Below are 15,549 nucleotides of genomic sequence, written 5' to 3'. Positions count from 1 at the left end.
CAAATGAATAACAGCTAACAGAAGGACAGCATTATGCAAAATCTACTATTTACCTGTTTACCTCCTTAGAAGCCAGGCAACTTGAGTCAACTGGCATGAAATACAAAACATGATAGATTAAAAAAAAATTGTTTTTGTGTCAATAAATCTGAACAACTTTCTGCTAAATATAAGGCTGATAAAGGTGATGGAAACAGTATTTACAGTATATTATATCATTTGATTTAATATTTAATAACACACTGCATTTAACCCTGAGTTATCATTGTTTTAAAACCCTGGCTTTAGCCTAAGGTAGAGGAACATTTCACATTTGTAAGTTAGCACTGCTTTTTATCAAGGGTTATGAAACTCTGCTCTGAAGCACTTTTGCAGCGTTAACCTGAGATTATGGTGCCAGACATGTTGCGGTGTGAAAAGATGTGGTGTTAGAACGTTATGGCTTGAAGCTTAGCATGAGAAATTGAACAGCATGTGCCTCATATCACATAATAACCAGGACTTAGAAACACTTAACAAAAACAACTCGGCGGGTAGGGTCAGTCGGCAAAACGCTGAACATCACTGAAGTACGCGCCCTAGCGAGGGGGAAATACCTGACACTGAAAAATTAGCGGAAGTCGGAAGTTCAGTGAAAGCCTGGTCAACTACAGCAAACTTAAAAAAAGACCAAAAGGATTGGAAAGCTGGGGAAAATAATAATATCTACAGAATATCATGTTTTCTTACTGTTGTGAAATTGTGAGATTTGCCATCAGTGAAAAAAGACATTATTTAATGTGGTTGTGTGCTGGATTTATCCAGACTTGACTGCTGACACAGCAAAGATGCAAATAAGAATGTTAACCCAGGGTTTAGGAATGTACAGAGTGAAACATGAGATTATGAATACTCAGGGTTAATTGTTAAGCCTCAAGTATGAGCAGCATGAAACATGGAAAAAGATATCCCAGGTTCTGTTTAAGCCAGGATTTAGAATGACCCAGACCCAGGGTTAACTATGTCAGGTATGAAAAGCTTTATCAAGAGGCACAACAGATGATGCAATCAAAGAAGCGCTTAATAAACCTTTATCCTCTATTGAATTTACCCTCTATACTCTATTACATATAGTGTATAATAGATTGATATAATATAGATATCTTATTTAAGCAAGTCTCTCTGGGACACAATAAGATGTGCTGATGGAGCGAGCAGACAGCTGTGGGTATTTTTACTCCTCTGCTCTTTGGTTCTTTTTCTGGTCTCAAGGCCATACAGTTAGTCAATTTGCATAACTGTGTGCCTGTGTGACACCAAACAACAGCATGTCTGTGTCACAACACAATGTTGTCTTTTTTTCGCCATCAGTAAACATGGTGTGATGGTTTTTTTTTTTTTTTGCCTTATTTTTTTTTAGCAAACGGTGTCCTCTGCTGCTCACAGCAGGCTGTACACCTTCATGACTGTGATTCTGTGCTGTGGAAAATTCAGACGTGTATACATGTTGACAGAGCATGATATCTGATTAGGCTAACATGTGTTTTCTGTGTTCATTTGCAGGGGTGTATTAGGAAAACAGGGATACCAGTGTCAAGGTTGGAACCTTTCACCTTTACTTGAGTGCTTAGATTTTTTTTAGCCCTTTTTCTTTTAGAGCAATACAAGACACACCAGTATTTAGTAGCAATATAATCAGTATTCTTGTAGCAGAGCACAGACCTTTACTTTAACGCTCTGAAAGTGGATTTTATGTAAACCTTTTTTTGTTTACAGTGTGTACCTGTGTAGTCCATAAAAGATGTCACGAGCTCATCATCACAAAGTGTCCTGGGCTAAAGAAGCAGGATGACACTCCAGAAGAGGTCAGTCTTTACTCTAATTTCATAGATGTTTATTGTCAGATACATACAATATATATAATTTTTTTTGCAGAATAAATGAACAGAGAGTGTAATGGATGTCATTTCTGTACACAGGTTGGCTCTCAGCGCTTCAGTGTAAACATGCCTCACAAGTTCAGCATTCACAATTATAAAGTACCGACCTTCTGCGATCACTGCGGCTCTTTACTTTGGGGGCTGATGCGGCAAGGGCTGCAGTGCAAAGGTACCTCATTGTAAATGTCATTGTAACCCTCTTTGCACACCTTTCCCCTACCACACACTGGAAACTAGTAGACCTTCTCCAACAAATAATTAACATCCTTTAGTATGTTTGATTATTAATGTCGTTTAGAGTTTGATTATTAATCAAATCCCTCCTTTTTCAAATGTAAGGTTTTTAAGGCTGTGTTACGAATGGTTTATGCTGAAGGTGCAACACAAGCCTTCTGTTGTTTTTAGGGCAACTAATAATGCAAGAAAAACATAGAGAACATTTCACTTAAATCTGAACCCCCACTGTAATACAACTATGTACACCCCATTAGTTCAGAGCTGGGCCCTGTTTTGACTGGAGGCAGAGTCTATTTTAGGGCTGGAATTGAAAAGATTTAAACATGGAACTTGAAACATGGCATCGCATGGCAATTTGAATCGGATTTTTAGCGTATCTTTGAAAGTATATGATTATTACAGTTCTAAAAAAAACATAAACTATTTTAATCATGTTTCACTATTTCAAATAATATTTCACTATTTTAATTGTTCTTGAAAGAAGGACACATTGTTGACGTCATTGATTATGTGTGCATACGATCATCTCTGAAATATGCTGGTCTGGGATGAATATAGATGAGATCACTGAAGCCTTTCCTGGATCAAATGAAGAAGTTGTTCTTCTTTTCTTCAGTGTGAGAAGAAGGTTTTTTTCTTCACACTTGAAACTGAATGAATGTGATTCAGGAAGCTGTTAGGTATTTCTGGCTGTTAGGTATTTCAAACAGCTGTGTGTCTCTAATATGTACAGTGTTCCTGGCTGTAGGCATTTGCATAATGAGTACAGTAAATGGTTGGTGTTTTATGCATATTATATTCACATACAGTATGATTCAGGAACATACATTATGAATACTTTTAGCATATATACACTAGGAGTGAACAATTACTACTGACATTTTTAAATAATATTTGTTAACTTAATTCTTGTACAATATATTGTGCAAATATTCATACAATTGTTAGATCTAACCAGAGTCAGCTCTCGTCAGGTCCTTCCCCTTCAGCCGTCATGTATTCAAACTTTATTTGAGTAATAGTGCCCCCTGGTGGAGGATCTTCATCCTGTTAAACCTAATTCAGTCATTAGGTTGTAATTAGGTGAAGTGATCAATCAGTGATTGAGCTACAAGCCTTGAGGTGCTTGAGGTGAATTAAAACATTTATGTTGGAGATTCACAACTGCTGAGAGGCTCTTGAGTGATTTTCCTCTGACAATTTCTCCCTGTTTCTCTGTCTGCCTGTGTTTCAGTTTGCAAAATGAACGTTCACCGGCGTTGTGAGACTAATGTAGCTCCTAACTGTGGGGTGGATGCGAGAGGGATCGCGAAGGTTTTGTCCGATCTCGGAGTGACACCAGACAAGATCTCTAACAGCACCCAGCGCAGGAAAAAGGTAAATATAACTCGAGCTGTAAAAGCATGAAAATACTATAATAAACCAGACTCACTGAGCATTTTATTAGGAACACTATACAAATACAAGGAACGGGCTGCCTTTGCTCTCAAAACAGCATCAGTTCTTCAAGGCAAGCATTCCACAAGGTGTTGGAAATTCTGGTCTATGTCAACAGTTCTTGCAGATTTTTCAGGTGCACTTTCATGCTGTGCATCTCCTGTTCTAGCACTTTTTAATGGTGTTCAGATCTAGGGAAGACTGGGAAGGCTGCTGAAGATCACCAAACTCATTGTAATGTTTAAGGAACCAGTTTGAGACAACGTTTGCTTTGTGACATGGTGCATTATCATGCTGTATGAAGCCATTAGAAGATGTGTAAATTGTGGCCGTGAAGGGATACACATGGTGAACAACAATACTGAAATATACAGCAGCATTCAAGCAATGATTTATTGATATTAACAAGCCCTGAGTGTGAGGACTAAACATTCCCCATAGCTTTACACCACCTCTACCAGCATGGCCTGTTCACACAAAGCAGGTTGAGTCCATGGATTTTTGCTTTTGGTGCCAAAATCTGACCCTACCATCTGTGTGCCTCAGCTGAAAGTGAGATTCATCAGACCAGGTTACATTCTTCTAGTCTTCAACTGAGCGGTTTCAGTGAGCCTGTCCTCACTGCAGCCTCAGCTTTCTGTTCTCCACTGACAGACGTTAAACCTGGTGTGTGTTCTGCTGCTTCAAGGTTCTATGTGTTGCACATTTTGAGATGAGTTTTCTGTAACTTTTCTGTCAGCTCTTGAACCACTCTGGCCATTCTCTGTGGACCACTCTCATCAAAAATGTTTTTGTCTGCAGAACTGATGCACACTGGATATTTTTTCTTAATTGCACCATTTTGAGTAAACTCTAGACACTGTTGTGTGTGAAAATGTCAGGAGATCAGAAGTTATAGAAATACCTATTCAGCCTGTCTGGCACCAACAATCATGCCACAATCAAAAACACTGAGATCACATTTTTTTTCTGTATTTGGATGCTTGATGTGAACATTACCCACAACTGCTGGCATGTACAGTATCTGCATGATTTTATGCATTGCAAAGTCACACAAATGGCTGATTAGATAACTATATGAATCAGCAGGCCTGCAGGTGTTCCTATATTGTAATAAAGTGCTCAGTGAGTGTCTACAAACTTCCTAAATAAACATGAGCCTAATTCTAATTCGGAGTGACAGCATGTGATGGTAAAAATAATTACAAGGAAGATTGATGGATTAGAGAAAGACAGTAATGACACTAAATTCACTCGAGGAAGTGAGGAATGTGATGTTTCTATTCTGTATGCAGTTGACTCCAGGGCAGGATGCCCAGCCAGCGACCTCAGAGCCAACCTCATCAGAAGAATTGGATCGCTGCAAATCAGCTCCGACATCACCTTGTGAACAGGGTAAAGAACAGCTTATTCTCACACTCACTTTCTCTGTGACCCCATTGAGATTTTAGTCCACTGGTTTAAATGCAAATTTATAAATAAAAGGAAGTGTGATTTGAAGTAACAGATATTTGAAAGTCAATTTTTTTTTTAAATAAATATGAAAATATAAATAATATAATGTAAATATTATAAATAATGAAATAATATAAATAATGTAGTAACTAAATATTTTAGTCTGTCCATGACTACTTCCATAACCATGCACTATTGTAATAAATATATAATTATATTTTATAAATATATAATACATATTGGCAAAGATAAATTGTTAAACTTTTAATTGAATTCAATTAAATGTGAATAGCTGCTTTTACATTATTATTTTTTTAAATTTTATAATTTATCTTACGTGCTTTAAAAATATCCTAAAACATTTGTATGGGAACAGCGTACAGCATTTCACTGACATAATTCATTCAGGCGCAGAACTGTTTTCTTTCATTCTCTCTCAGAACTGGCAGAGCTTGAAAGCATACGTAAGGCTTTGTCATTTGGTCAAGAGCACAAGTCTTCCTCGTCCTCTTCCTCCATGGCCACTGTTCTCCAGGGCACAGAGAATGAGGGCCATGAGAATGGAGATGTGAAGAGTGTTCAGTCGAAGAGGATGAGCCTTGATCACTTTTCCTTTATCAAAGTGCTGGGCAAAGGCAGCTTTGGGAAGGTGGGAAAAATATATGTTGTCATTATGTACTGCAAAGTTATGTGCTGGGCAAAGGCAGCTTTAGGAAGTTATGTGCTGGGCAAAGGCAGCTTTGGGAAGGTGGGAAAATATATGTTGTCATTATGTACTGCATCATGTACTGTACCTAGTGCAAAAGAAAATGTAGATAGCTTTTTTCTTATACTGTGCAACAGACTCATGATTACATGCCTGCAAGATATTCAAGATAATATTGCAGTTATATAGCACATTATTGTGTATAAGAGCTTTGAATGTGAGTATATATGGGACTGTAAAATCAATATTTAAATCATATAGTTACAAAAATATGACATGCTTTAAAAAATTGCTGTGCTTGATTTGTAGTACTTATTTTATTATAAAGGACCAACAAAAAAAGGACCAAAAATTTTTTTATTTTTTTTTTAAATAATGGCTTTACAGTGCAGATGGTTCTAGCTGTAGCTAAAATAAACACTGTATAAGATGCTTATTTCACTTACAGATTTAAACAGGGTTTGTTTTAAAATCAGTGCATAAAAATAATAATAAGTGTGTCATATGATCAAATGTGTAAAATGAATATAATGCCCATTTCTATCATCTCCTTCCAGGTGATGCTAGCTGAACTGAGAGGCACGGATGAGGTGTATGCTGTGAAGGTGTTGAAGAAAGATGTCATCCTGCAGGACGATGATGTCGACTGCACCCTGACTGAGAAACGCATCCTCGCTCTGGCCAGAAAACACCCTTACCTGACCCAGCTTTTCTGCTGCTTCCAAACCAAGGTAAACACTAGTAAACCCACATCCAGCTCTTTTAACCAGAATGTGTCCATGTCACATTTAAAGTCAGAACACACACATTGTACCAGGTAGAGAAGTTCTGCACATATTCTGGCAAATATCAATAATTTATAGTATAATAATATTTACAATGGAATATCTGTGGGCCCAGGCTCTGGAAATGGGGGAAAAAATGAATGAATGTGCCAGAATCCTACCAATCAGGACAAAGACTTCTCTGCATTTACATGTGAATATTGTGGGATTTTGTGAAATCCTCTCTTGTGGTTGCATTCAGACACAACTTTCAAAGCAGATTCGATTGCCTTCCATCAAAATAACCTACTATACTTAAATCACCTACTACACAATGTGTGTGTGTGTGTGTGTATACCATACCTACTATATCATATGCCATATGATAAAAGAGTTCCCACAGCAATGCAAATTACCACATATTAAGACGAGACGCTGATTTTCAAAATACAAGGCACCAAAGGAATTTGTACTCAGTTACGGTGTGTTAAACACTTGTCGAAAGAATTCATATTTATGGGTTTACATATTCATAAAAATGTACAAGAGCTTTAAAAAAAAAAGGTTTTTTTTACCCACAATACGTGACCATTAAATTCATATTTTGGGTTGCAAATAAACTATTAAAGAGCTATGGAATGGCATTAAAGTCTAATATTAAAATGACACTTAAAAGAGGAACTCACTTCCAGAATTTACAAATAAATAAAAATGAAATGTTTACAAATAAAAATTTACAAATAATTTACTCACCCCATTCTCCATATAGTGGACTTCAATGGTGCCCCCGAGTTTGAACTTCCAAAATGCAGAGGGCTTTAAACGATCTCAGCTGAGGAAAAAGGGTCTTTTCTAGCAAAACGATCAGCCATTTTCATAGAAAAATTAAAAATTGTATACTTTTTAACCACCAAAGCTCGTCCAGCACGAGCTCTGGGATCTGCATCCGCAATGCTATGTACTACTAGTTTGGAGAAGGAGGACCACTCCAAAGTAGTTGTATGTGAAATGACACAAAGTTATATGTACCTTTTTGTTAGTAAAGTGCGTTTGACTTCCTTGGTTTTTGCACCTTCGCTTTGTAAACACTGGGTCTGTAGCTCCGCCTACGTCACACGTGACCTTTCGACGTTATTACGCAGTACGTAGCGTCGCAGACGTGCTTCCCAAAGCTAGTGCAAAATGAGTTTTTGTGGTTAAAAAGTATACATTTTTTAAATTTTTCTAAGAAAAACGACCAATTGTTTTGCTAGATTAGACCCTTCTTCCTTGGCTGGGATCGTTTAGAGCTCTTTGAAGCTGCATTTAAACTGCATTTTGGAAGGTCAAGCACGCGGGCACCACTGAAGTCTACTATATGGAGAAAAATTCTGAAATGTTTTTCTCAGAAAACATAATTTATTAACGACTGAAGAAAGAAAGACATGAACATCTTGGATGACAAAGGGGGTGATTGGATGATTTGTCGATTTTTGTTTTGGAAGTGAACTCCTCCTTTAATTTTTTGAATAAAATAGACCACCAACATAAAACATCATGAGCATTATTTTTTGTTTTTATGGATAATATTATGGTAGCAGCAGAATGAAACCTTATCCACATTTTTTATGAATAATATTATTCAAAACTTGGTGAAAACCGTCTTAGTTGCTTTTATTCTGCTGAAACACAGGTAGAATGCTACCAGAAGAGGGCGATGTAGACTCAGACTCATTCCTCAGCAGGAAGGAAAGGAGGCATGTTTCTGGCATTATTTGTCAGCAGACTTTACAGTCAGTAGTTTAGAGTGATGCTAGAGTTTTGAAGCAAATGGTTCAGATTGCGTTAAGAGGTAAAATTCAGCATGAGAATGATTTTTTTTTTCTGATTGTTCATGAAGTTGATGTTATGTAATGTTCATACACAGTTTGTATAATAGTTAATCATTTCAGTCTCTTCATTTTGAGCAAAAGCCATGAAACAGAGCATGTGTTAGAGTACAAGAATAGCAAAGGAGACCTAGAAAAAAGAAAGCAGAGAGAGGAAAATAAAGAGATGAAGTGATCAAGGTTGAACTTCAGATGAACCTCATGCACTGTGCTTAATCAGTACTGGAATCACAGCCACACTCTTATCAGCCATAATTACAGCGCAGCAATGTAAATAATGTTACATAGCGGGTTCTAAGAGGGCCTGTTAGGACCACAGAGAGACATGTTGGTGCAGAGAGAGAAAGCGCCAAAGCAGGAGGGGATTAGAGGGGATGAGGAGGGAGGTAGAGGAATGGCAGTTGAGATGAGGTATACAATTGGAGTGAGGAATTGTTAATGGCATTATGGCGCTTATGATGCTTACATAATAGCTTGGAGCTAAAGAGAAGGATCAATGTTAGGCAGGTTTAAGAAGACACACACACACACGCTTAACAATACTTGTAATACCTTTTCACGATAAACTAGGCAACTACAATAATGCTGAGAGAATATTATAAATGCATTTAATCTTACTGTAATTATGGACAGCTAGTATCTTAGTTAAAGCGTGTGAGTATAGTTCAGTTCTAACTATTCCAGTCTGTCCAAGTTCAAGTTGAAAGCTCGAACCCATTCTAAATGTTGTTCATTTTTTATGAGAAAATTCTTAGTGTTCAGCAGACACTTTGAAACTTGCTTGTGAAAACTCACTCGAGTGGTTTTGCTGCATTCTTTGAAAAAACAAAACAAAAAGAGGAACTGAAAAGCTAATTAGAAAATTTGTGTGATTGATAAGTGTGAAAGCGTGATAGGAAAGAATTATTACATCATAAAATATAAGAACCAATCAGGCTTTAATATGCAAATACAGAGAAAGCAGCACTGGATTCAGGAGATGGAAGTGTGATGTGTAAGTTAGGGGTCAAACAGGAGTATATGTATGTTTTTCTTGTGTTTCTTTATTCCATTTCAGTGGAATGTGAAATGTGATATTTAGTGAAGAACTGACTATAGATGGAGTCTTCTCCATGCTCATGTGCCTGTGAGAGTTCAGGTACATTAACCCAAAGCGCAAGTAGAAGCAAGATGAGGTCATTTTATGTGTGCTGGCTGATTGCTAATCCGGCCTTGTTCCAGCCTGTTTCCCCAAACCTTAATGTGTTCACTGACCTAATGTTTGATCAGTAATTACATAAATATAGAAGACTGAAAATGATGAATATAGCTAACGTATATTTACTAGCTCATGAGTAAGTATTGAATCTTTGCATAATAGGCTGTGCATCATACATTTTTGTGAGTATGAGCAACTCTAGCACACATTTATTCTGTTTGTCTTTTATATTTATTATGTAATATAAAGTAATTTCCGACTATGAAACTCCAAACTGAGACAAACTCACCATCTCCCCAAGTGTGTAGTTCTGTGTCTCAGTGATGGTTATTTAGATATTTACTTTCTGCTCTTGTTAGTTGATGCTTTTCTTGGTGAGTCTTAAATCTGAACACTTTTTTTTTTTTTTTTTTTACCAGGTCTGTTATGGGTTATATTGTGTTAGCGCACTGTGTATTTTAGAACTCTGTATAGTTTTGTGGGACTTGCTTCCAGCACTCGGTGATGATAACAATGGTAGCTGATCGACACAATTCATCTGTTTTAGCCACATTTTTCATTATTGACTTTCTCAGAGTATGCCCAGGCGGCAGAAATTATTGTGACGGGTTAGATTTGGCAACCAAATAAATGCAACTAGAGAGGAGGCAGGGCTTACTGTACCTTATATTAAATAAGTTCAATAAATAACGTATCTAAGAGATTTTCTGAAAATATTTATTTTTGCAGAAGCAAGAACAGGTTTAGGATTTAAACACGTCATTCATCTGTCTTCTTCTCAAATAGATGAATAAACAGTGCTTTTAATCTGACCACTCAGCAGTGTTGCTTTAAGTGAGAATATCTTTGCAATTTTGTTTCCCTATTTTCCCTTTTTTTTTCAATGCACCCTTGGCGCCACCGCATAGACTGTCTCCATGTTACAGTTTTTTCAGCTCTGGTTCCTCAATTTGCTTCCTCTACACTTTTGCAATAGGATGTGGAAGATGGAAGAATGTAAGTGATAGTTCTTCCTAAAGTGTTTATAGCTTTATTATTATATTAATTCTCACCCCCTTTTATTTAGAGTTTCACTTTTTGAGGCACAACTTTTGACACTTTTTCTCAGTATTGTTAATCATCCTGTTTCAGAGCGTAGACAGTGTGCACTTCAGGCTCCGATCTGTTGAGCCATGTCTCCTTTGCTATCTCCCAATCAGAGCTGTACTGCTGCTGCTCACACTACCCGGAAGACATTATTTGTCTGTTTCTAATTAGGAGCAGGGACTGTTTGTTCACATTTGATTGGGTGGACCTCCTTCAGGATTCTTGGCACATTTAAACAATTTCTAAGCATCCTGTTTAAAACTGTTTGCTATATAAAGAACAAGACATATTCCTTGTAGTGGACATGTAGCGGACAGTATAATGGTATCTGTGACAAATACAAATTTAGTTAGAATATAACAATTCCCAAGGGCTCTGGATTTGAGCATGAGCTCAGGTTTGCTGTCTGTGAGGTTTTTAATGTTCTCGTCATGTTTGAAAGGGTTTCCTCCATGTTATCCTGTTTCCTCTCCCATCCTAAAAAAATGCATTTATGCAGATTGGCTGTAATAATAATAAATGGCGCCTAGGTGTGAATGAGTGTGTGAATGGTGGCCTACGATAGACTGGCGCCCCATTCAAAGTAAATTTTCCCAATGTTCTCAGGATATGATCTGGATCCACCATGACCCTGATCATGATGACATGGTTTCTCAAGGCTGAAATGGAAAAAACCCAAGAGCCCTGCACAGAGCTATTATATTAACCCCTCTCAACACATTTGGGATGAATTGGCATGCTGACTTCACCCCAGGACTCCTTGCCTGGCACTTGTACCCAAACTCTCTAATTCTTTTGTGGCTAAAAGGCCAAATCTCCACCATCACACTCAGAAATCTAGTGGAGAGCCTTCCCAGAAGAGTGGAAGCTGTTGTAACTGCAAAGGAGCATTTATTCTGGAATGGGATGTCCAACAAGCACATAAAGGCTGTGATGGTCAGGTGTCCATATACTTTTGGCCATATAGTGTATTTATGGATCCACTTGTTAGCCACAGAAGTTAAAGCAGTTACACTGTGTTACAAGATTCTAAACATTTTGTATCATATGAACTGCACTGTAACAAAAGTAACAGAAAGATGTTCAGAGCCCATAAGTAAGCTTTGATTGGTTGTGGCCCTTGTCAGGGTCAGCAAACAATAATTTAATCTTAGAAAAAGCTTTGGTTACTTCACTCAGCTCTCTCAGTGGGAGAAAACCAAGTGCCTTTTGGAATGTGCCCCAAACCATTCACACCATTTGATTATAGATGTGACTTATAATAAATGTGTAATATTCACCACTATTAAAAAACATCACTGAGCCCCTGGCTATGCTTCACAGGTCTCACTTTGAGAAACATGGACACCCATTACATTTTCTTTCATCTTTCATCGACTTTTTAACTCAAGAAGTATAGTTTTCGTTTTTTAGGTCATTAAGAATCCTTAACTTCTCAAAAGTTCCACTTGTATCTATTTATGACAGACAAACACTCTGTTGTATGGGTCTACATATGATTCTACCTTCAAAAGTTCCTACAAAGAGGCAATCGAAGAACCCTTATGGCTTTTAGACTTAAGTATGTATTGGCTACATTCAGAACTCCTGTGTTATTATATTCCATATCATTCCCAGCAATCCTTTCTTGCAACACACTTGTACTAGTTAATTTTGTTTTGCACAATAAACTGAAGATGATCTTCTGCATATTCAGAACTGTCTCCTCTAAAACAGTATTGCCTTTCTCCACACATCCTTAAAAGTTGTATGACCTTGATGTATGAGTGCGTAGTTCATTGTCAGTAAGATATTTCAGGACAGAGCTGCAGCTCTGACTTTACTAAATTAGACGGTTCCTCCCTTTCACCAAACCTATGGCATTGTTTCACTGTAAGGACATTGTAAAATACATGTGTCACCTTCCTTATTGCAAGCCTTATGAAAAAAAAAAGCAACAATGGCATGTGATGAGAAATAGCGCAGTGGATATCTGTATATGTTCCCCCACCATTTCCCACATCAGCAAACAGGAATGCAGGAAGACCGACCTTTCCTTTTCTTATTCCCCTGGGAGGAGAAGCTTCATCAGACTGAATTAAGGAGCATGCTGATCCTGCTGTGCTGTTAAAACTCTATTGTTATTATACCTTTGTACTTGTAGTGTTTGTAGGGAAGAAGAATTGGTTTTGCATTGCACAAGAGCAACACTGGTGCATTAATAAACCTATCCTTATTTTAATGACCATTAATTGTCCATTATACAGGTACAAGCATCATTTATTGGTATAGCAACAGTATATTGCTAATTTTTATCTTCCTGCTCTTATCCAGCTGAAAATAAATGCTAGAATTACCAAATGTATTGCTATGATTGAGGCAAAGTATAAATGTTGACATACAAGGCTTATTGAATAGGCTTGATTTAAATGTGTACATCAGTTCCATGTCGTTGAATTAAGTAACTTTTACATAAATTCAACACAAAAATCCAACATGATGTAAACTGTCACTGAATTGAGATTTGATCCCAGGTTGTAAGTATTCTGCAATAGCTACATCACTGCTGTGCTGTTTCGTCACACCCTTTAATCACATTAATTAAATACTCTAGTTATAGTTCCTGTCGGTGCCGACATTGTTGCACAATTGAATAATATAATTGGTTTACGCTAATACTATGATAACTGATCAGTCTCACTAGTAGATAATTAAATCTACTATTTAGAAACCTGTTTAAATTGAATTCAGTATAAGCAATGAAATCATGTTTCGAGGAGAAACTTAATGTTAGAATGAACATATAATATTGTGAGGAGACGTAAAGACGTAGAGTGTCAGCCTAGAGACTCTCATACGTGTGAATACTCCCAAAATGCATTAAAAAAGAAGAGCAGAATGATGGTGTAGTGGAAAGCACAGCAGTGACGCACACAGCTCTCCCATTCAGTCTGATTCTTGGATTGTAGTCTGTAGATTTTTTCTGTATGTCCTCCTCTTGTCTGTGTGGGTTTCCCCCAGGTTGTCTGGCTTCCTTCCACCTCCCAAAAAATCCTACATCTTCCTTCTCTCTGTCGCTTTTGTCTCACCACAGGATCGGCTTTTTTTTGTAATGGAATATGTGAACGGAGGAGACCTGATGTTCCAAATCCAGCGCTCGAGGAAGTTTGATGAAGCCCGTTCACGTTTTTATGCTGCTGAAGTCACGTCTGCCCTCATGTTCCTGCACCAAAATGGAGTCATCTATAGGTATTTTAATGAATACACACATCTGTACAGTGAAAAAAGCTCATTGAATTTACATAATCCAGACTGTTTCGCATTATTAAATTGAATAATCTTAACACAGTTAGTTTTCATACATCCAACATGATTTGAGTGTGTATTTTAACAGCCCTGAGTGAAATCAAGCACACACCTGAGCTGGGAATCAAGCACTGGTGTTTTGCAACAGATGCATTACCACTGTGCTATTCTACCATGTGTGTGTGCTGATTGCCTAAATTTGATACTACAGTTAGAGCTCCAATCAGTGCCAATAACTTTGTTAGGTTTCACAGTGTTTTACTTTAATACTGTGTGAATTGATCACGTTCACTCTACATCATCCAGTCTAGTACTTAAGAGACACAAGTTTACATCAAGTTTAGTATAAACAGTAAAATCAGAACAATGTTCAGAAACATTGAGAAATATTTTTATGTAAACTACTTTATGTCAGTATTTTTTTCTAAAACCTGACTGACCATATTCAATGAAAATTTCACCCCAGAGCAAATGTTAAATCATCATATCCCTGTATACTCTTAACACTAATGAATCTAAACATGTTCTAAAAGTTCAAGCACCGAGTATAATTCCAGTTACCTTACCCGGTCTAACCTGCCCAGTCAGGCCACGCTACTAATCTCAGGGAACAAGTTCTGCCAAATATCTCTACTTTTTGGCAACATTTTAGTCATGGTTAGTCATTTGTAATGGTTAGTCATTTGTGGTCTCCATGGGGTGAAAACAAGTTTAGCCTAGACTGCAAAATCTGTGCCAGTATTTCATTGCAGCACATTTTATTCTTTTTTCTTTTTTTTTTTTGCATCATCTCTCTTTATCTAGTTAATTCAAAGCGACAGTGGTAATTGACAGTACGGAAGTTGGACCCCTGATTAAATGAACGTTGAGAGTTAGAACACTTATTCAGCAATTAGAAGGATCTTTATTATCTTATTATCAGCCACAGTGCTGTGCGGTTAGGGAAGAATCACAGATACACTGCCTTTCTTTCATTCCTCATTACTCCTTTCTTCAGAACATTTTCAAAGGATAACTTTACTATCTGTGATTCAGAATGCTGACTGTACCAGTTTATCAAGCACTCTCCTATCTTCTGTGTAGCTCTGGGTTTATCTCCCACAGTACTTATTAACTAGAAATCACTATTCATTCATCAGAGTTGTTATTTTAGTATACACAGATGTTTTACTAAACATTTTTACTATACATAATGAACTGGGGGACTAAAGGAAAGACAGGTTAACTTACTAGAATTATCTTAATCAGAATAGTGTACTGGGAATTGATGAGTAATGGGAGGAGGGAATGAACCTCCTGAACTCAACAGAATCCCCCCCCCATCTGATTCCTTTGACTTAATTTAGCTTTCTTTGCATGAAAGAGGATAAAGATGACAGCGCAGCTCTTCAAGTGCCCCACCTCAACAAAAGAGCATGATTTGCTTTGATTACTTCCCCAGCTTTTACGTGTGTCAAGTGCAGAAATGCATGAAATAACTGTCATCACGACATTTCAAGCTGTCATCATGTCATGTTTTGGATGTTTCCCTGTATGGTTAAAAGTGAAAACATACATTTCATTTAATATTTGAGCACTAAGTGTGTGTGTGTGT

The 15,549-nt window shown here is 37.3% G+C and overlaps 1 protein-coding gene across 1 annotated transcript in view; it reads left to right on the top strand.

The window, feature by feature from the left end:
- The window catches only part of prkcea (protein kinase C, epsilon a), a 59,589-nt gene that overhangs the window by 28,425 nt on the left and 15,615 nt on the right, over window positions 1-15,549 (top strand). The window contains exons 4-11 of the mRNA XM_058406980.1: window positions 1,543-1,577; window positions 1,756-1,844; window positions 1,959-2,088; window positions 3,391-3,533; window positions 4,889-4,988; window positions 5,489-5,697; window positions 6,312-6,485; window positions 13,744-13,898. Of these exons, the coding sequence (XP_058262963.1) occupies window positions 1,543-1,577; window positions 1,756-1,844; window positions 1,959-2,088; window positions 3,391-3,533; window positions 4,889-4,988; window positions 5,489-5,697; window positions 6,312-6,485; window positions 13,744-13,898 (1,035 nt within the window). The remainder of the gene's footprint in view (window positions 1-1,542; window positions 1,578-1,755; window positions 1,845-1,958; window positions 2,089-3,390; window positions 3,534-4,888; window positions 4,989-5,488; window positions 5,698-6,311; window positions 6,486-13,743; window positions 13,899-15,549) is intronic.

This window comes from Hemibagrus wyckioides, linkage group LG13 (genome assembly GCF_019097595.1).
Source record: "Hemibagrus wyckioides isolate EC202008001 linkage group LG13, SWU_Hwy_1.0, whole genome shotgun sequence".
In the NCBI taxonomy this organism is placed as follows: domain Eukaryota; kingdom Metazoa; phylum Chordata; class Actinopteri; order Siluriformes; family Bagridae; genus Hemibagrus; species Hemibagrus wyckioides.
Note: the sequence above shows the minus strand (reverse complement) of the source record. Positions and strands in the feature narration are given on the sequence as shown.